At 38.6% G+C, this 20,331-nt stretch overlaps 1 protein-coding gene and 1 long non-coding RNA gene across 2 annotated transcripts in view; one reads left to right on the top strand and one right to left on the bottom strand.

The window, feature by feature from the left end:
• The window catches only part of LOC140915208 (scavenger receptor cysteine-rich domain-containing protein DMBT1-like), a 194,593-nt gene that overhangs the window by 154,913 nt on the left and 19,349 nt on the right, over positions 1-20,331 (top strand). The window contains 7 exon segments of the mRNA XM_073354781.1: positions 4,687-4,828; positions 6,301-6,491; positions 9,638-9,791; positions 11,197-11,414; positions 11,768-11,943; positions 14,641-15,029; positions 15,198-15,469. Coding sequence (XP_073210882.1) covers positions 4,687-4,828; positions 6,301-6,491; positions 9,638-9,791; positions 11,197-11,414; positions 11,768-11,943; positions 14,641-15,029; positions 15,198-15,469 — 1,542 coding nt within the window.
• Positions 3,849-19,396, bottom strand: LOC140914978 (uncharacterized). Its single transcript, XR_012160061.1, has 3 exons — positions 19,322-19,396; positions 10,878-10,949; positions 3,849-3,862 (listed from the first exon to the last, which is right to left on the bottom strand). It is a non-coding gene; the product is annotated as an uncharacterized lncRNA (long non-coding RNA).

The following is a 20,331-nucleotide window of genomic DNA, read 5'->3' as shown; positions in this document are numbered from 1 at the left end:
ATATGCTGTAAACTTTTAGAAAATGAGTAATGTTTTTAACAGTACTTAAATTTTCATGTAAATGTACATACCTCACTAACGTTTTTCTTTAACAAGTGTATTAATCATTTATGTCTATGTACACATAATCTCCTTAGATTTTTATATTACTGTTCTACTACTTTCTCCCCACACTATCTATAATAAACTTGTAAGATGTTATTTGGCTTTATGTTTCCATAATGCTATATTATTCTAATGAATAAAGTTTAATGTTACTTTATTTAAAATACTGTGGGCCAGATTCACCAGCAAGCTTTGAATCACCAGAATGGCTTAAGGCAGCTGGGACATAGCAACACTTATGGTCTTTTGTGTGTTGACTGCGTATGAACTGAAACTTAGGTTTATATGTATGTATGTAACAGCTGTAATATGGGCCTCTTTATGTGCAGCATATTCTGATTCTCTCTTCTGTCTGTCTCTCTCTGTGTTTATCAAAGCAACTGGATCTATTCTATATTTTAGAGTTTTTATTTGTTTAAAATATCTTTGATAAATTTTATTTAATATGGCAATTGTCAAAAAGAGTGAGGTCCTTTCTAGTTTTGGATCTGACATGGAAGCAAAACTGTATGGGCAGCTAATTCTCCTACCACAAAATACATGTAACTGCCATATGCCACCCTCTGGCATCAATGGATGGGGGAAACGGATGGGGCTGATGGTAAAAGGGGGACAATCCCGGTAGCAAGGGAGGGAGACACTGGCTGTCATAAATATAAAGGAAGGGTAACCACCTTTCTGAAAACAGTGCTATAAAATCCCTCCTGGCCAGAGGCAAAACCCTTTCACCTGTAAAGGGTTAAGAAGCTAAGATAACCTCGCTAGCACCTGACCAACATGACAAATGAGGAGACAAGATACTTTCAAAACTGGGGTGGGGTGGGGGGGAACAAAGGGTCTGTCTGTCTGTGTGATGCTTTTGCCAGGACCAGGTCAGGAATGCTCTTCAGAACTTCTGTTAAATTAGTAAGTAATCTAGCTAGAAATGCGTTAGATTTCCTTTTGTTAAATAGCTGGCAAAATAGGCTGAATGGAATGTATATTCCTGTTTTTATGTCTTTTTGTACCTTAAGGTTTTGCCTAGAGGGATTCTCTATGTTTTGAATCTGATTACCCTGTAAGGTATTTACCATCCTGATTTTACAGAAGTGATTCTTTTACTTTTTCTTTAATTAAAATTCTTCTTTTAAGATCCTGATTGTTTTTTCATTGTTCTTAAGATCCAAGCATTTGGGTCTGTGTTCACCTATGCAAACTGGTGAGGATTATTATCAAGCCTTCCCCAGGAAAGGGGGTGTAGGGCTTGGGGGGATATTTTGAGGGGAAGATGTCTCCAAGCACGCTCTTTTCCTGTTCTTTGTTTAGCATGATTGGTGTTGGCAGCATACGGTTCAAGGACAAGGCAAAGTTTGTACCTTGAGGAAGTTTTTAACCTAAGCTGGTAAGAATAAGCTTAGGGGGTCTTTCTTGCAGATCCCCACATCTGTATCCTAGAGTTCAGGGTAAAAGGGGGACAATCCCGGTAGCAAGGGAAGGAGACACTGGCCAAGGGACAATAGATAATAAAATGAACAGTTCCCAGAGGTAAAAGACCTGGGATTTTGGTGGTGGGCATTGGGCTCATGCAATAGGATCAGACCTTGTAGCCTTCGTGGGTTAAGGTCATCACCCTGTTGCATCCTCTCTCCCCTTCATGATGGGGAGAGTCCTAGGACTCTCAGAGACCTGAGTCCTGCAGAGTAGGCTGAAGACAGCCACCCCATGTTATGGGTTATATGGTAAGGATCCCCATTGCCCTGCTGCTAGTTACGGATTCTATTGTAAGGAGTCCTGTAATCTCCACATTGGAACCAATTAAATGCCTGGTAGAGGAATAGGATGATGGGCGGGTAGCACTCCAGCTCTGCATCAAAGTTTATAAAAGGTGTGGTCTGCTGCTTAATTCCATGCATGTGTCTGTTCTCATTTTGTCTCTTTGTGTCCTCATCAGTGAACTCAGTGGGAAAGAATCAAAGTGAAGAGATTTGAAGTCAACTCCCTCCCACCTCCAATTCATTTTGAGATGCTGGGTTTGGTCTCTTTCTAGTATAAACCCTTGTGAAATTACATTGCTCCCAGATTTTGGTAATGCTACACTTCGTAGGAATCAACACACTCAAATTGCACTTCTGTTTAACAAAGGAGTTCTAAGTTTGCTTTTATCTTTTGTATTAACATCCTTCCTTTACTTGCTATTGTTATGTGTGTTCTTCATGCTACTTATGTAATTCTACAGAGTGTATGTCAGACTGTGGAGGATACAGACTCAAAGCTCAATAGTGTTTTGATTTAGTGGGGATTCTATTTAATTTTAACACCACTATTGTTGTCTTTTTGCATGTATCAGCCTCTGGAGAAACCACTATGGAGTACACTATAAGTCGTAAGTCATGTCTACTTTACTTCATAACAGAGGGACTAATTCTGGGTGGTTCTGACTGCAGCAGTGTGGGAAACAGGTTCCCCATCATGGAAAAATGTTTGAGATATCAAAAAAAGTTCCTATCCTGGCTGACATGATGAAAAGTTAAAATGTCGAAAATGTTAGCAACAAAAAGTCCAAAATTGCTGTGTAGATGTTCAGGCTCAGGTTAGAGCCTGAGCTCTGACACCCTACCCCTATCCTGGAGCCCTGGCTCCAGCCCAAATCTGAGCTATAACACAATTTTACATCTCTGCAGTCTGACTCAGTTGATGAAGGCCAGCTGTGGGTGTTGAATTACAGTGTAGCCATAGACGTCACACACATCACATTAGCTACGGTCACTTAGAGTAAGAGGTGTGATTAAGGCAGGGCTAAAAGGTATTCCTTACATTGGCATTTTCTTGCTTTTTAAGCATTTATGTCGGCTACTTGTGGTCCTTAAGTACCACGATGTGTGTTTAATAAAGTTCTTATACAAAATATATATTCCCACCAAAAAAGTCCCCAAAACTTGGTAATTGTGGACATAGTTATTCTTATTTATTACCGCCCTTGCCCTCCTCTAATTATCTCTGCTTTTTTTTACATCCGCTTGTTGCTGCTTATCTTAAATTAGACTCTCAGCAAGTTGCAGCATTGTACTGTGTGTATGTATAGTGGCTAGCCCTATAGGGCCCTCATCCTGATCTGGGGGATTCTGTATGCTACAGTAATTCTAACACTACAACTAATCATTAGGTTTAAACTAGGGTTTGAGTTTGAGGCTGAAACAGGATTCAGATCTGAAATCCCGCCTCTCAATTAGAAGGACAGCAAATATAAGGCTTTGGCCAATCAGCATTCTAGAACTTCATAAAGGTTCATGAGTTCCTGTTTTCAAAAGCAGAAATTTTTAAAGAAATGAATAAAATCGAATGGTATTTTTATTCAATAAAACCTGCTACATTTACCTTTTCCTACCTATTCACATAGTTTCTCCAGGTATTACATCTCGGGTCAGATTTAGTTGTACTGATGGCTAATTTCAGTGCCAGTCTGGCTCCATTGTACTGTAGGAAGCATTCACCCTTATAGAAGGGTTGTGGGTGGTACCACCATTGCCCAGTGGAGGACAGCTCCAAAAACTCCGCTGTTGAAGTGCCATTTGTCAAGATTGCCAAAGTGATGTGCTGAATCCAGAGCATTCTGTAGGCACTTCAGTCACTCCTGTGCCACATAGAGCACAACCATGTGTGGTGTTTACTGCTCTTCAAGATGATCCCCAAAGGCCTGGTTGTGTATATGTTTCCTCACAGATGGGCATGGTACTGCTGATATCTTTGCGCTTTTGTTCCAGTGGAATTTGTGCAAATCCTGAAAAGAATCAGATCACAGATCACTACAGATCATAGATCAAACCACTTTATCTTGCTTCCTTTTTTAATAAGTGAAATAATTTTGTGCCTGTCACACTGCAGCTGAAGCCCCCATTTTGCTAAAATCAATCAGGAATTATTATAGAAGGGAACAGTTTTGCTTGACTATTAATATTAACTTTTTTACATGAACAGCTCTACCAGAAAATACAACATGGGTAGAATGTATTACATATGGTAAATTGCATATCCTTGGCTTTTTAATAGAGGGATAAATCTTGAGCACCCCGGGCAGCTACTACCCACCATAAACACTGAAAAGGAGCAGGAAATGCTCAGGATTTGGCCAGCAGTATCTTTCTTCAATGCTTTGAAAAATGGTCAAGCCAGTTCAAAACAAAAGGGAACTGACTCTCTTTTGTCTTTCAAACTGCAAATGGAACTCTGAGATACAAAAAAGTTCAGTTAATGTAAGAACAGGAATACAAATAGATTATGTCTCTGTACTTTTTTGGTTTGGGTAAGTGTCAAAGATGAAATACCAAAGTACAAATGAGAAAGATGTTATTTATTTGCAGTATTTCCACCCCAAACAAACCAGGAAAAACTGGATTTTTTGTCCCAATGTTCAGAAATACATAGATCCAAATTGTAATCTGAGCAAATAGTTAAATGAAATTGGCTCATTGAATTCAACAGATGGTAGGGTGTTCAGGTCTGTGATTTTCTTTTGGGTTCACCTATGGAAAATAGATTCAGAATTTTAAAACAAAATTGAAATCAGCTTTGTTTTACATTCTCTCGTTTTATGTTCTCCAATAGGAGATCAGTGTGGTGGCTTCCTCTCAAATCCATCTGGGTCACTTTCTAGCCCGTATTACCCTGGAAACGGTCTCATCACACAGTGTGTCTGGGAAATACAAATAGAATATAATCGCATAGTACTAGTCTTCTCTTACGTTAGGTAAGTATGAGGAATTACCAGCATCCTAGCCTTCTGAGAACACTTATTTTATTCATGTATCTAGGCTCTTGGCATTGCTGGAAATTTCTAGGACAGCAACTGCCTTCAGTCCATTTTTATTGCACTCAGAGGAGATGGTATGGGCTGGTAGGCTTGTGTGGGGTGTTGTGCTGCAGGTGGTGAAGAGAGAAATATTCTCACACTCCTAGAGGCAGAAAGTTTTTTGGGCTGGAAAAGCTTAGTCCCATGCTAAAAAGTCCTTTCACAATGACATGGGCAGTGATGGATAGCAACATTAGAGTGCTGCCCTCTGCCCCTTCTTTGGACTTGGTCTCTTACTATAGTCATCCTTGAGGAGCCTGGAGTCCATTGGCAGGCTGTGTGTAGCGCTGGGTGAGCTATTTTGGAAAACTAGCTTATTGACTGAGAAATGCAATTTAATTTATTTTTACCTGAAACTATTTGTGAATTTGACACACATTCAAGAAATATGTTCAGGGGAAAAAAAACCTTTTTGGGCCTAGGTTCACAAGTGGATTTAGGTGCCTTTCACAAAACAGTTGGAGGTGGTGGTGGCCCTAAGGTAACTTTTACCCCAGTAATTAGGGCACTCACCTGGGAGACCCAGGTTCAGTTCCCTCCTCTGCCTGATGTGCCTCAGGAATTTGAACTTAGGTCTTCCACCTTCAAGAAGAGTTTTCTAACCATGTAGCTAACCTTTGAATAGAAAAGGGGCGGGGGGCATCACCTGTTCCTCTTTTCTGAATGTATCCCTTCATTTCCTCTGCTTGTATTTTAAAAGAAAGTTTAAAATGCTCAGAAACTAAACATTTTGTTTGCCCTGAAACAAACTTTTTGTTGACTTTTCTGATTTGCTGCAATTATTCAGAATTTATGGTTTCAGTTAGAGTTGAACCAATTTTTCCCCGATATTTCTGTTTGGCCAGAACTGTCACAAACTTAAACATTAGTTATTCATCCAGCTCTAGTTGTGTGGTCAAATATCGAGCGGTGAGTGAGACTCTTCATGCATTCAAAGGCTCCCAAAGGTCCTCAGTTACTGAACATTGGATTCAGTGGAGAACAAAGAAGAATTAGAGTCCGAATGCAATGTGTAGTAGTTGGAGTAGATAGGCTGCTTCTCCTCCTCCTCAAAGAGGACAGGAAGAGCGGTAGATCCATTGAAGGGCAGAGAGGCTCCCGTGCCTACATTTTAGCAAATAAGTCACTTTTCATGAGGCTGCCTTTTGTGGGATAGAGGTGGAAGAATTAATTTCTAGATCAAATAAATCTCTTTGTATGGTGGTATGTGAGAACCATGGGGACAGAATTCCTAGATTTTTGGAATACAAGGATCTGTCCAATCCCTCACCTGGCATCATTGAAAGGACTAATGAATGACACAGAGATATAAAATAATGTGACTATATTACCCAGTTTATAAAACTTACGTTGTTAACTTACTTCCACAGTTTGAACTGCTTTCAGGAATTTATTGAAATCTATGATGGACCCATGTATGCATCACCCTTACTTGGGAAAATCTGTAATGGGTCAAATCTGAGCTATGTATCATCTTCAAACACACTGACAGTTCTATTACACAGAGACTCCTATAACTCAGGATATGGGTTTTCTGCTTATTATTACTCTATGTTCCCAGGTAAGACTAAGATTTACATGTTTACTATTAATCTATTAATTTGAATATACCCAAAGTCCAGATTTTTACATATTTTTGGATGTCTGTGATTAAAGCTTGATTATTTTTATTTAATAACCATTATCTTTGATCTGCATTTTATTGGTGGTTAACATTTTGTGTTAATTTGAGACCACAGTCCTTGGATTTGTCTAATGAAAAGGATACATTTTGGTAAAAATCCTTGTTAAGACAGCTGCTATTGGTCATCCGCCAAGTGTTTCTCAGGAGCTAGGATTGGCTGGAAACAACCCATAGAAAAATGAGCCAGGGAAAGAATCCTCTCCCCATCCTGACACTATTGCATCACTTCGCTTTGCTACTAGGCAAGTCTGTTAAGATTAAGGACACTTAGAAAACCTTGGATAGAATTAAATTGCAATATATGCATTTTATATTAATTGTTTGTATTTTATACTCACATCCTTTTTTAAAAAGGCTAAACAAATCTATCCTGGTGAATTTGATAGAAAAATATTGAATTCAACAGCAGGAATATAAGAGGGTGAGAAAAACCTATAGGAAGAATTGCATTCTCTACTAAATTCTGTATGTTTTCAGAATCATTTCTGAAGACCCAGTTACATTTCTATAGATAAATAAGGGGTGTTCATGCCTATCAAAGGCTGTGGTGACTTATATGTAGGCCCAAAGTTGAGGAGTAAATCCACTAAACAGGGACACCATTACTTTCCTATTCAATTCTAGCTCCACTTTCTAGCTGTGTCAGAACCTATCTTCCTCCAGTGTGATCTTGTTAGTTTGATTTCCATAAAGTTAGGACTGCTGTCCATTTTTCTCAGAAAGGATTGATTTTTTTCCTCACTGGCTTGACTTCAAAGCCATACTTGTTTGTATAATGCTGTAGTGCAGAAATTTCATAAAATGTTCTTAAGGACTGTATAGATTATTGCTAATGCTGAAGTTTGTATCAAATTTTACTGTTTACTTTTTACATTTAAGAGTCTTCTACAGCTGCACTGATGACACCAGGTGAAACATTTTTCCTTTCACAATGTAAAAACTATGTATTATTGTAACTATGTAATGCTGTTGGTACTTCTGGGATTTCATGGTTATATCTTTGTTCAGACTCTTTTTCTTTTTTAAATTTAGGGCAGCATTTAATTTTTCCCAAGGGATTTATCTCCTCCCTATCATTATTTCCCTTTGAATTTGTGTGCATAAAAAGGAGGCTATAGCCCTGTAAATCCATACCATATTTCCTTTCCCCTATGAGCGCAAGAGAGAATCTTAAATCAATTAATTGTTTCGAACTTCCTGCCATTTCTCTTGGATCATCAAGCACTGTCTCTATAGAGGAAATGATTGTCCACCCACCCTTTCACTTGGCCTCAGGAGCAGTCTTGGGAACAAAGATGAAATTTTTGGATGAGAAAGAGGTGGAGAGGAAATGCTATGTTATTGTACTTCCATGGACCTCGCATTCTGAGAGTGAGATTCCTTTATACGTGATTGGAATCTGGCTTGGAACCACATCTGTATTTGGTTTGCAATCATAGTAAGACCCGCAAGGGTTGTCTTCTGAAAACATGGTTGTTTATGATTTGTTTTGGTAAGATTTTGTTTCATTTTTGAAATCACAGATGGAAATTCTCACATTTTCACTCAGACTCAAGGAAAGAGCCTATATTACACCAAAATATTAGTGTGTATTAACTAAAGAGAGAGGCAAAGGAAGGGGTGGGGGGTGTTTTGTATCTGGATTCCAATTAGCTTTGGTTTGGTGATCGTACTCATGAACTATGCTAAGAGAGTAGTTTACAGTTTTATTTAACAAAGATGGTTGCTAATTTTGCTTCTTTTTGTTTTGTAGATGCAGCTTTTCCAAGTACTTCACCAACCACTATAAATTGTAAGTCAGGTGTTATACTGGTTTTACTGTTTTTTTCCTGAAGTCTGTGTTAAGCATCCAAACTTTAACTGTGTCTCAGAATCTTTTGAGCAGCCACAGGTTGTATACCGCATCACTCCAACACACTTAGCTCTGCTAGGGAGACTCCTAGATGAGATCTTCCTTTTCTTTACATGATTACTCTACTTGCATGTTTACATCTACTGTGGCATTCCAATCCCTCTGTATTAGGCTCCAGGTTGCCTACACTGTGTTAATTATCACAAGCTCTGGAGACTGATGTGCCTCAGACTGAGCTGTGAGCCCAAGCACATTAAATGCAAAATGGAATCATCTGGGGCCCAGCTGAGAGACAAAGGGACTCTACAAGAGGTGTATAAGGGTGTAAGGGAAACAGGTAGAGGAAATGACAGCAGTGTAGAGTGGATTTCTGTATGTGAAGGTTTAAGGAGGGAGCTAGAGGTCCGTGAGGAAGGAGCCATGAACACATTTGGTGTCATCTTAGTAAAGAGAAGCACAGCCTGATTAGGTAGATTCTCTTAAACCAAACTTTCCTGAACCTTCTTGTGCATTTACCTCTTATTGACCTTGTGTATATACCTTTTTACAGTATAAGCATGCAACCCTTAGTTGAAATGTGCTCTGAGAGATTTAAATCATTGATGGGCAAACTTGCTTGTACAAAGTGCATTTTCATTTATGTGGAGGTGCTGTGCATAATCAGATGTATTTTATGTATTCCTGTGATCATGCAGAAACTGATGTTGAGGAGTGCAGAATTAATGTATGGTCTAGAACCTTAACCCTCATTTGGGGGATGTGGTGCATCTTGCGCCGGGCCAAGCTGCAAGCAAACTGCCCTGAAGGGGACAGCTAGGGATTTCCCTGGCCCAGTAACACCTGGCTAGCACAAAACCACCATAATGCTCTACTCCACTCACTCATGGCTCTGGTGTAGAGGGTGTGATGGGAGAGACTAGAAGAGGCAAGGCCAGAGTGGACTGTGCTCTGGCAATCCTCACCCACATAATGGCTCCTTGGGGTTATTACAAGCCGGTAGAAATTTAAGCGGCCCTTAGGCTTCTGCAACGTGTGCCAAGGCATGTATGGCTACCTCTTCTCTTCCCCCGGCAGCTGCATTGAGGCATCTTCTGGATAAACAGATTAAATATCTTCACCAGACATAAAACCAAAAGGAATTCTAAAATATACTGTTTTTTGTTCCTCTTAGCAATAAATGGCTCATGTGGTGGCTACCTTTCCACAGCTTCTGGATCATTCTCCAGTCCATTCTTCCCTGGAAACTATCCAGTGAATGTACAATGTGTCTGGAGAATAGAAGTCAAGAACAATTATTATATCAGACTCATCTTTAAGCATCTTGAGTAAGTAAAATAGTAGGTATTGAACTGCAGTTTAACCTTCGGAGGATTTGATATAAAGTGATGACTTCCACTTTCCATATTTGTTTGGCCTTTTTTTTTTTTTTTTAAGATTTTGTTCTTGCATAGAAGAGCCTCATAATCTTACTGACCTCTTTAAACTATTTGATTTTGAGTTTTGAAAGATGTTCCATTGCTTATGTTTCTTATGAATTTTATTTTATTTCATTATTAAAGTCTCCGATCAACCAAATACAGTAGAAGGTCTGATCTGGCAAGCTAGTAGCTGACCAATTTACTACCACGCAAGAGTCTCGTTTGGTCCTTTTGCTTCTTCGATAGCTGGCACTGGAAATGCTCCTGAGGCAGCCTACCTCTCTCTGGATCCTATCAAGCAAAGCATTTAAGCACATCGTATTCTATGGGACTACTCTGGTGCTTAAAATTAAACACATACTTAAGTACCTTGACAGTTCTGGGCCTCTGTAGGCAAGCCATATGTCTCATTTCTGGAGCAGCACTGAACTGGAACTGTTAGCCAACTTTCCTTGACTGGAAGAACCTTTGTTTGGCATGAACACTTTATGGTGAAGGGAGTCAGGCTAAAGCAAGTGGGGAGATCTTTAGAGTCATCAAAGGGTTGGAATAGCTCAAAAGGCAGGGGGAAACATAGTTTTGTTTTTCTTTAAAAACAGAACAAGAAAAATCTGTTTTAATGTTAGCCAAGCACAGATTCAATGTTTTTACTATCTTTAACTCAGCTCATATGCTGTGTTCATTGTACAGTCCTACAAGTTGTACGGGTATTTTTGGAAGAATAAATAAATGTTAGCTACTGTAGCATTGATGTGACATGGTTTTGTGGTTGAATCCAAACTTGATCTATGTGAGAGAAAGAGTTTTCGTTCAGAAAACGCCAGCCGTATAAAACAAGGCAATAGTTTGTGAATAAGCTTGATTGTCTACTGCTTGATATTTATAGTCCCTGTTCTGTAAGTGAGTCTTCAGACTCTGTAGCTGTCAGTCCACAAACAATGCAATCACATTTAAAAATGCATTTTTAAAAGGAAAAAGAATATATACACACACCTTTGACTTATGTCAAATGTTCCTCTCCAGATCTCACTGTTTGTCTCCATTGCATATCACTCTGTGCAGAACCTGTGCGGAAAATGCAACAGAGATCTAAATGGCAGTTATGAGAGGAGAATTTTTCCGTAGATTTGCATTAGTTCACCAAATCATTTGCTAGCCCAATAGTGTTCACGCTATTATATTAGTTTAGTGCTAGGTTCCCTCTGAAGTCAATGGGAGTCAGTTTGTTCCAACCGCATTTCATTCGTTTTGAAAACTGTTATTTTCTAACTCTGATATTACTTTAGAGTAACACATAACTTTATCTCCACAGGCTAGAAGTTTCATATAATTGTGCTTATGACTTTGTTGAAGTCTATGATGGTCCTCTGAATACATCTTCTCTACTTGGGAGGATTTGTGATGGTTCAAATTACACATTTACATCATCTTCAAATACAATGACTGTTCTGTTTTCAAGTGACTTTAGTTATACAAGAAGTGGATTCAGTGCTTACTATGATTCGTTTCCAGAAAAGAACAATGATACAGGTAAGCTTGCCTTAAATGTAGCAATGTGCCCATTAGTAAGGTTACAACAAGGGCCTAATCAAGCCAGGGAAGTCAATGGAAAGACTCCCATTCATTTAGTGGACATTAGATCAGGCTAACTTTGATATCTTGATATCAGTGTTGCAGTGTTGTAGCTATGTTGGTTCCAGGATATTAGAGAGACAAGGTGGGTAAAGTAATATCTTTTATTGGACCAATTTCTGCTGGTGAAAGACAAGGTTTTGAGCTTACCCAGAGGTTTTAAGTCAGGAACCAGTCAATTTTTAATTATAGTAATGTTTGGATACATATATAAAATTAATAATAACCCTTCCTTCTGTCTCATCATTTAGCACTGTCATGTTCTGGACAGTATATGCGTGCAGTCATTAACAGAACCTATCTGCAGTCATTGGGCTACAATGCTTGGGATGTTTATCTGAACGACTCGTCCTGTGGGCCACAACAGATCACGGAAAACTATGTTATATTCAACATACCTTTTACTGGATGTGGTACAATAAGACAGGTGAGAAATTTACTTTTTATTCATGTGTCACTTTTGCATGTGAACACACCTTTAGTTGAACAAAGCAATTTAAATTATTTTTGGGAAAAAATGATCAATCAAACCATTTGCTTTAAAAGATACAGAAATGTTTGTTTAAAAGTGCCCATCCTATGTTCGAAGTGATTAGTTTGTTTGTTGTGCATGAGTTTGTCTAACCACCTTACTGACAATTAGGAGCCCTGACTTTAAAAAAGAAAATCCTGAGGGGAAAATACAATAAACACAGAAACCTGTCACTTCATATTTATCAGGATGACTCAAGGTGTTGGTAGTACGAATGGCTGAAGAGCCTTTGACCTCTTGGTCACATTTGTGAATGTTGCCCAGGTCAGTGGTATCTGGAAAAACTCCATGTGGTAGGTCACATGAGGTGTGCCCTCAGCTACCCGGTGCATTGCCCGGTCCTTTTGCATGGTCTCGTATTCATGCTATACATACAATGTGTATCTTTAGATTCACCCCACTGCAGAACACAGTATAAGCATGTGTCAGGAAAAGTCTTCCATCCAACTTTCTCTACCTCACCAGCTCACTCTCTGAGCTCCCCACTTCCTGTTCCTGCCAATTATGTATCATCCCTTACTGAGCCCAAATAGCCCAATCATTGCGCCCAAGTGTCAATCTCCACCGTAATACGTAAATTGCCTCCAATTAAGCCTATAATTCTTCTTTGTTAGGCAATTCGCTACAAGACCATCATGCTACAGCTAGGGCTATGTCTATACTATGCACCTTTTAGCGACACATCTGTGCCGCTACAGCCATGCCACTAAAAGGTGCTCAGTGTAGCTGCTCTTTATCGGCAGGAAAGAGAGCTCTCCTGCCAACAAAATAAATCCACCCCCAACAAGAGGCAGTAACGTTGTCGGCAGGAGAGCTCTCCTGCCGACAAAGCACTGTCCACACTGACCCTTTTTGTAGGTAAAACTTTTGTCATTCGGGGGGCGTGGGGGTGGATTCTCATATCCCTGAATGACCAAAGTTTTACCAAAGAAAGTGCAGTGTAGACAAAGCCTAGCACTCTGTCACAGGTAGACGGTGGACAAAATCCCCTTGAATTTTAGGGGAGAGGGTAATATTTGAATCCCTAAACCCTACCTCTTTCTTTTACAAGTCCTGGGGAAGATGTACAACCAGAAGGGACTAATTCTTTGGTTCTGTTTCAGATGTGGCCAAAATCTATCAAGAGCAGCCAAAAGGGAAGAAATCTACCTCTTATCCCTGAAAGCGGCCCTTCTGTGCCAGGGTTGAGACTCACTGTAGAGATTGGGGAAAATCAGCTATCATTCTGTGGATAAACAGAGTAGCTTAAACTCAAGGACTTTCAGTTGGTATCTTTCATGAGCAAGAAATTCATTCTAAAATCAAAAAATGTAAAGAACACTTTGATTAAATATGTACATCCTGGCCATGGACCACTAAGGTGTGCAAAGTAATTCATCATGTACGTAGTTTACAAACTATTGCAGAAGGAGCATTAATTGAGCAAAACGAATAGTACAATGTTTCTTTTCTTATGTCATTTTGATAAAACACCTACATTAATTAACCATCGGAAGTGTACACTGAGTATCTAGAATACTATTATATAAAAACCGATAGTGGCCTGAACGAAATCCCTGTAATTTGGGTACTGAAGATAAATCCAAACTTTGTCAATAGGCCCTGTCTTTATAATGGACTGAACAAAACCCCTATATCTGAGCTACCATAGACTTTGGGATGTCTGAAATCCTGATCCAGAACTGACTTTCACAGCATGAACTGATCTCTAATAAAATAAATAGATAAAAAAACAAAGTCTAATGAATTTATAAAAGTGCCTTCAGAGAACAGGTTTTATGCTAGCTCTAGGAGCCCTGCTACATCTTGTCTTAAAAGTGAATTTATGGCTGTTGCTCTTCAGGTTAGTGACAAACTAGATGTGTTCCAGAGCACTTGTATAGCCTTGAAAGGCAGTCACTTGTTAAACCCTGCTGGTGAGGGTTAGGGTGATTACCAACAGCGTTATGCCAAACCACAAAATACATATTAATCAAAAATGTGCAAACTCCCCATTCTCCTGGAATATAGAAGAAATTGGGCAAGAGAGAAGCAGTGCTGTTTTGACAAGAGATTCCAATCAGTGGACTAAGGTGTGCATTTTACTAGGGACTAATTTTTGCAGTGGGCTGTTTATGTCAGAACTAAATTAAAGGTGCAACATCAATTTGAAAATCCTGTTGGAAAATTTTATACCTAATATGTTACAAGTGATACCTGAGATTATGCAAACGGGGTGGGGGGGAATACATCTATTTTTTCAGCTTGTTTGCTTTCTGCATTGGGCAGAATTTTGTGAATAATCAATGTTCGGTGACATAGTTGATCAGTTTCACCTTTTCTGAAAAGACCATAAACATCAACAGAAAAGCAGAAAAACTCTTCTAATATTTTTAAGTAGTTAGAACCAAACGCAAAAACCAACCTCCTCGCCGCTGCCCCAACATACTATTTAAACAGTGTTCTTTGGAAAATTAGATATTTTTTTAAAAATTAGCTAGTTTTTTAAAGTCTCAAGTTGACAGTGTCTTTTTACATAATCAACTATTCCAACTGCAATATTTTGATAAAATACATTCGTGAACCACATTTTATTCTCTCATATTTTCACAGGTGAAAAATAACACTATCACGTATTCCAATGTAATCAGAACATCTCCTTCTGATTATATTATCACAAGGAAAAACAACTTTCAGTTTCACGTTACCTGCAAAATGAACCAGGACACAATGGTAGAAATAATGTATGTTGCCAAAGGTGATATTGACATAAGTGAAACCCAGCATGGCAGATATGACGTGAATATTTCATTTTATGAATCATCAAATTTCTCAAATCCAGTTTACAATTCCCCATACTATGTTGACCTAAACCAGGATTTATTCCTTCAAGCCACTCTCTACAGTTCCGATTCAAACCTGGTGATGTTTACAGACACGTGCATGGCATCTCCATATTCTGATGACTTCACAAACCTGACTTATGTTTTAATCAGGAATGGGTAAGGACTTTTAGTTATAAAGAAGTTATACCTAAAGTTATACATGTATCTTTCTTTCTGCTTTTATTGCTTGCATTGCAGCAGTAAAGCAGACACATTTACTCTGATTCCTCAGTGTTTGTTAGTAGAGCAATTCTGATTTATTTTGTTTTTGTTTTTTCATTACAGATGTATAAGAGATTCCACCTACAGCTCATACTATTCACCAGTGGGATACATTGTTCGTTTCAAATTCAATGCCTTCAAGTTTCTCAACAGACATGCTGCCATTTACTTGCAGTGCAAGATAGTTGTATGCAGTTCATATGATTATTATTCTCGGTGCTATCAGGGATGTTTAGCGAGGCGCAAAAGGGATACAAGTCCTTACCAGGAAAAAATAGATGTTGTTGTGGGTCCAGTCCAGCATAGAAAAGAAACTAATGAGGACAGAAAATCTGGTAATTTATTTTATGGCCTTTTCTCTTGCTGTATCTAAGTATAATTTTACATAAATGTGATACTTAAAGGATATTGTATGTCATATTCGTTGCCTGCTTTTGGGGGAGGGATAGCTCAGTGGTTTAAGCATTGGCCTGCTAAATCCAGGGATTGTGAGTTCAATCCCTGAGGGGGCCATTTAGGGATCGGGGGCAAAAATTGGGCATTTGGTCCTGCTTAGAGCAGGGGGTTGGACTAGATGACCTCCTGAGGTCCCTTCCAACCCTGATATTCTATGAAATCATGAATTCGAAACAGGAGTGTGATAAGGGACAAACCTTTTTTCCTTGTGAATGCAATTTAATGGCAACAAGGAGTTAATTATAAAAGTATCCAGAAATTTGTCAAGCATCAGTTATTCCCACAAAAAAATCTCCACCCTATTGTCAATTTATGTCATAAAATGATTACACACTGATAACCTGCTTTCCTTTATAACGCCTTCTCTAAACAAATCTGTAATCTTTACTTTTTCCTTCTTCAAATCCCTCTTCAAGACCCACTTCTGCTTTGATGGTTAAAAAACCCCAGCCAACTAGTGTTCGCTGGCCTTGCTAATATTTATTGATAAATTTACATTCAAATTATTTAGAAACATCATCTTAGCTCACCTACTTAACTGCAGTTTGTATTGCTTTCACCCTGGTCTCTCACCCTCTCCTTTTCTTCTGTTTGTTACTCGTTACATTTTGTTTCACATTAGATTATTAGCTTTTGGGTCAGAGGCCTTATCTTCCTAGTGTTTGCATAGTGCATAGCATAATGAGAACCCAGTCCTAAATGGAGCTGTAATGCAACTAATAATGGATATCATCATCATTATAAACGTTAATGGACTTGTTTACAGACATAATCATGATTACAGAAAATAATGGTGTACTGGTCTTTTACTGTAGGATAAGAGCGAATGCTTGATCAAAATATTGACTTACGGGGAAACAAATGTCTCAGAATTGGTAACAAGGCATTTCATTTCACTTTCACAGATGCTAGTTCAAATTTACTCTGAACTTCTAGCTCCTGAAAGCTGTTACCATTTGATTGCTGGTCAACGGGCTGTGTAAAATAAATTGGTGGCCACAGGTCTGGATAATTACATTACAAACACCATCAACAATTGGAACTTTTGTGATAGTCTCAGAGACCTCATGATGCTAATGCGCACAGACTTAGCTATCCTCCTACCCCTGCAGCTGGTTGATGGTCTTCCAGGTCATGGTTGAGACACACTGACAAAGCAGTGTGAGATATTGGCATTGCTGCTGTTCTGTGTTGCACCTGAGCAAAAGATGTTAAACTCCAGACTTCTCTATTAGTCATTTTTAACATAGGCTGCATTTGCTTGTGCTATTTTACTTTAACAGACATTAAACAATTTGCTCTTGCTTTCAAAATTAAATTTATCAGTATGGCACTTTTCGTCAGACTATTATGATTCTAAATGGCAATGAACTCTTTACCTTTAAATCTCAATGGTGTCCTTTATGCTCTATCGCTCTGGCAACGCCTATGTATTTATGTACTGGCAAAAGATTAAGTCAGATAAACTCTCTCTGTTATTTACAGACCCACACAAGAGAGAGTTTCTGGAAAAAGATGACATACACAGCCCATCTGTTGTTGCCATTTTGCTCTTGGCAGGAGTTGTTTTGGTTCTCACTGGGGCCCTTTTGAGAAGTAAACTGAGAAGGAAAACTGAGTATCAGGTACTGTGAGAGAATACCACAAAGTATCACTTGAAGTGGCTCAGCCTCATTCTTTCATGAATGTATTCAATATCGAACATTTGCACAATGATTTAATAGGTAACATAATAAATTAAAAAAGGAAAGTACTTGGCTTTCAAAGGTCAACAATAAATGTACAGAACATACTCTAATATGCAAAGATGTGTTCCACTAAACCTGATTTGGATGCACTTTAAATGAAGAGTCTCAAATAGGGCTTGAGGAAAATAAATCTTTAGTTTTGTGTGTGCAGACAAAAGTGAACATGCACCAATTTTATCTGCAATATCTTGCCTTCGTACACACAAATGGACATTGATATGTTCAAAGTGGGTAACTGTGCAGGCAGTAGATGGGTACACGATTATTTGATTCTTGTAGAATTTGGTGATTTCCTACCACGTTTACTGCATTGTATTTTGGCTACAGTCATCAGTCGGGATATGTTTGGGAAGGTTTTGACTAGGTCGTTGGAGAGAAAAGACAGCTGTGAAACTCCGATCTGGACATTGGGGGTACTGAGTTCTGTGGATTCAGGTTGGGGCCACCTTTGCATTTAACTAGCACAAATAAGTGTATTTCTCTGGAAGTAACATGAAAATTCCTGCTCTTGTTAATTTAGTAAATAGTTAATTATTAAAGTGATTCATCTTGAAATCCAACACTTGTTTAGCATAGGGAGTATATTAAGTTTTTATTATACCTAATTAAATTTATTATACCAAAATAATCAATCAGTATAAACAGTTTAAAATATAATAAATGTACTTAGGAAGTAATTACAAATGAAAGTTGATATGAGTGTATTTTGTTTCTGATTAAGATGCAAAACCGACATCAAATAAAATGCTAAAACTCTGTCAATGAACTGCATATTTATTTTTTACCCTAGAAAGGGAAAGCATGGCATTAGATATGATTGCATCTGATTTCTTTTTAGGCTAAATCTGCACTCCACACCTAAGCCATCCACACACAAATCAGTCTGACTCAGGTCCGTGAGCAATCAAGCCCTGGATCCTAGGACCCTGCTAGGGGGATGGGAGAGGGCCTGAGTCCCATTTTGACTCTGGTCCAAGCCCTGTCATTTTGCAGAGTGGACTCATGTCAAAAGGTCTGCGTAGTCCAGTATGGATGCATTGGCACTGCTGTGAGACCTGAGTCCATCAATTGTAAACCTAGGTTTATGTTGCAGTATGGATGCTCAAGCTCTGGCTTAGACATGTGTAGACATGTATGTACATTTTATTACTGTGAATTTATAGCTACTTTTCTACCACTAATCCCCATCTAGGTGCAATAATCTAGAATCTAATAAATGTCAAAAAAAAAAAAAAAAGGTAAAACATTCAAGTTATAGATCTGCTTTGAGTAGAGGAAAACCACTCCCACAAGGACATCCAGCTATGGTCTGACATTTTTATTGCTCATGTGTCTAATTTAGGCCCTGATTTCTATAGGGTTACTCTTGTATGTAAACATTTGCAAAAAGAGCCTAAATTGTAGAGTCCTCTGATCTGGGGCCTTGTAAGCTTATATGCCTATAAAGCACAATCCGCAATAACAAATGACTAATTCCTGCAGCCTTTACTTGAAGGCTCTTCAGATCAGTTTTTCATGCAGAATATGCCCCAACAGTTTAAATAAAGACTTAATTGATGCTTATTATGAAAAATCCTACTCTCCAACTTCCCACAGTATGAACTTTCAGATGGGCCGAATATAGTGGGTAGGCAGCATGAGCACCCCTAGGGACAAAACATCTTGAATTCCAGTTACTGTATAAGGTAGGCAACCTCTCCAATTTAAGAAAGAAAGAACTGTGACATAGCAAAGAAAGCACTTCAGGATATCTGCTCATTGTGATTAAAATCCATGTTAAAGTCTACTCTAGATTTGACACAAGTGAAGCAAGTTCAGAAATCTAACTTCTGATACATGTGCCAATCTCCTGCGGATGTTAATTTGAGCTCTGTGTGCACACTGAAGAAAGAATGCCCCCCTAAGCGTAGGCGGATCAGGAAATTACATGGTACAATACACATGTTAAGATAACTAAAAAAATGAAGTTACTGTACAACATACCTTTTGTCAAGAAGGTTTCTCACCGTAAAAAATAATAATAGGTCTACTGAAACAGTTCCTCCTTACTGATTTCTTGCAGGCAATGAAAGATCAAATTCCATAGCACACCCCTAAGTAATTATAAACCTGTAAACTCTGCAAAGCATTTACTAAGGTTGACTGGACAGCCAGTCAAATTGAGTACCAAGCTGATCTTGGTACTAATTTCGGATCTGATCCTTCAGTCCTTAACGTCATTGGAAGTTTTGCTGGTTAGGATAGCAAGAGCAAGCCCTTCAATTATTAAACTCTTTCATACAATGAAACTAGTTTGTCATACTGGTGCTATGTTTACAATCCAAGAAATAGATTCTCTGAGTTTTAGATATCTTTCCTTCTGTTTCTGTTTATTCGTATGTTGTGAACAGTAGAAATAACTTGCATATGGGTTTGAGTTTAAATATCAACATTCACATGGACTGAATTGACAATATTGTGTCAAGCTATAGGAACTATTAATTTTAAGTTTTAGATTCTGGTGTGAGGGAATAATTATAACATCCCAGAGACATTGTTCATTTTTTAGAGTTTTTATTTATATTTTTGATAGCTTAATTCCTGTCTTGTATAAGGGCTTCACTAATGTATTCTGGAGATTGACTATATATAGCAGAGGCGGAGGTAATTACATACAACCCCACTGGCTTCATTCAATGTGTGGTTATGGCCTAGTGCTTTCAGGTATGGTAGCGTTTACACTAGGCTACTGTACTCATTTTACATTTATTCTTGGGTCTAAGAATTTTTTCATCAGCTAGTTATAAACTAGGTTAACATTAAAAAATTAACAAAGGTGCCAACCCATAATATTTTTCCTTCGTTTTTTCAAAGATATGAAACTGTCACTGATTAAAGGAATGAACCGATGGGAATGTCGTGTTAGCAGGGCTTAATTTGTGCTGGGGCTTGCCAGAGCTGACTCCAGCACCTCTAGGCTTAGCAGTTCATAGCCCCGGCACCTCGTGGCTGGC

The sequence above is a fragment of the Lepidochelys kempii genome, chromosome 7 (assembly GCF_965140265.1).
Source record: "Lepidochelys kempii isolate rLepKem1 chromosome 7, rLepKem1.hap2, whole genome shotgun sequence".
NCBI lineage: Eukaryota > Metazoa > Chordata > Testudines > Cheloniidae > Lepidochelys > Lepidochelys kempii.
Note: the sequence above shows the minus strand (reverse complement) of the source record. Positions and strands in the feature narration are given on the sequence as shown.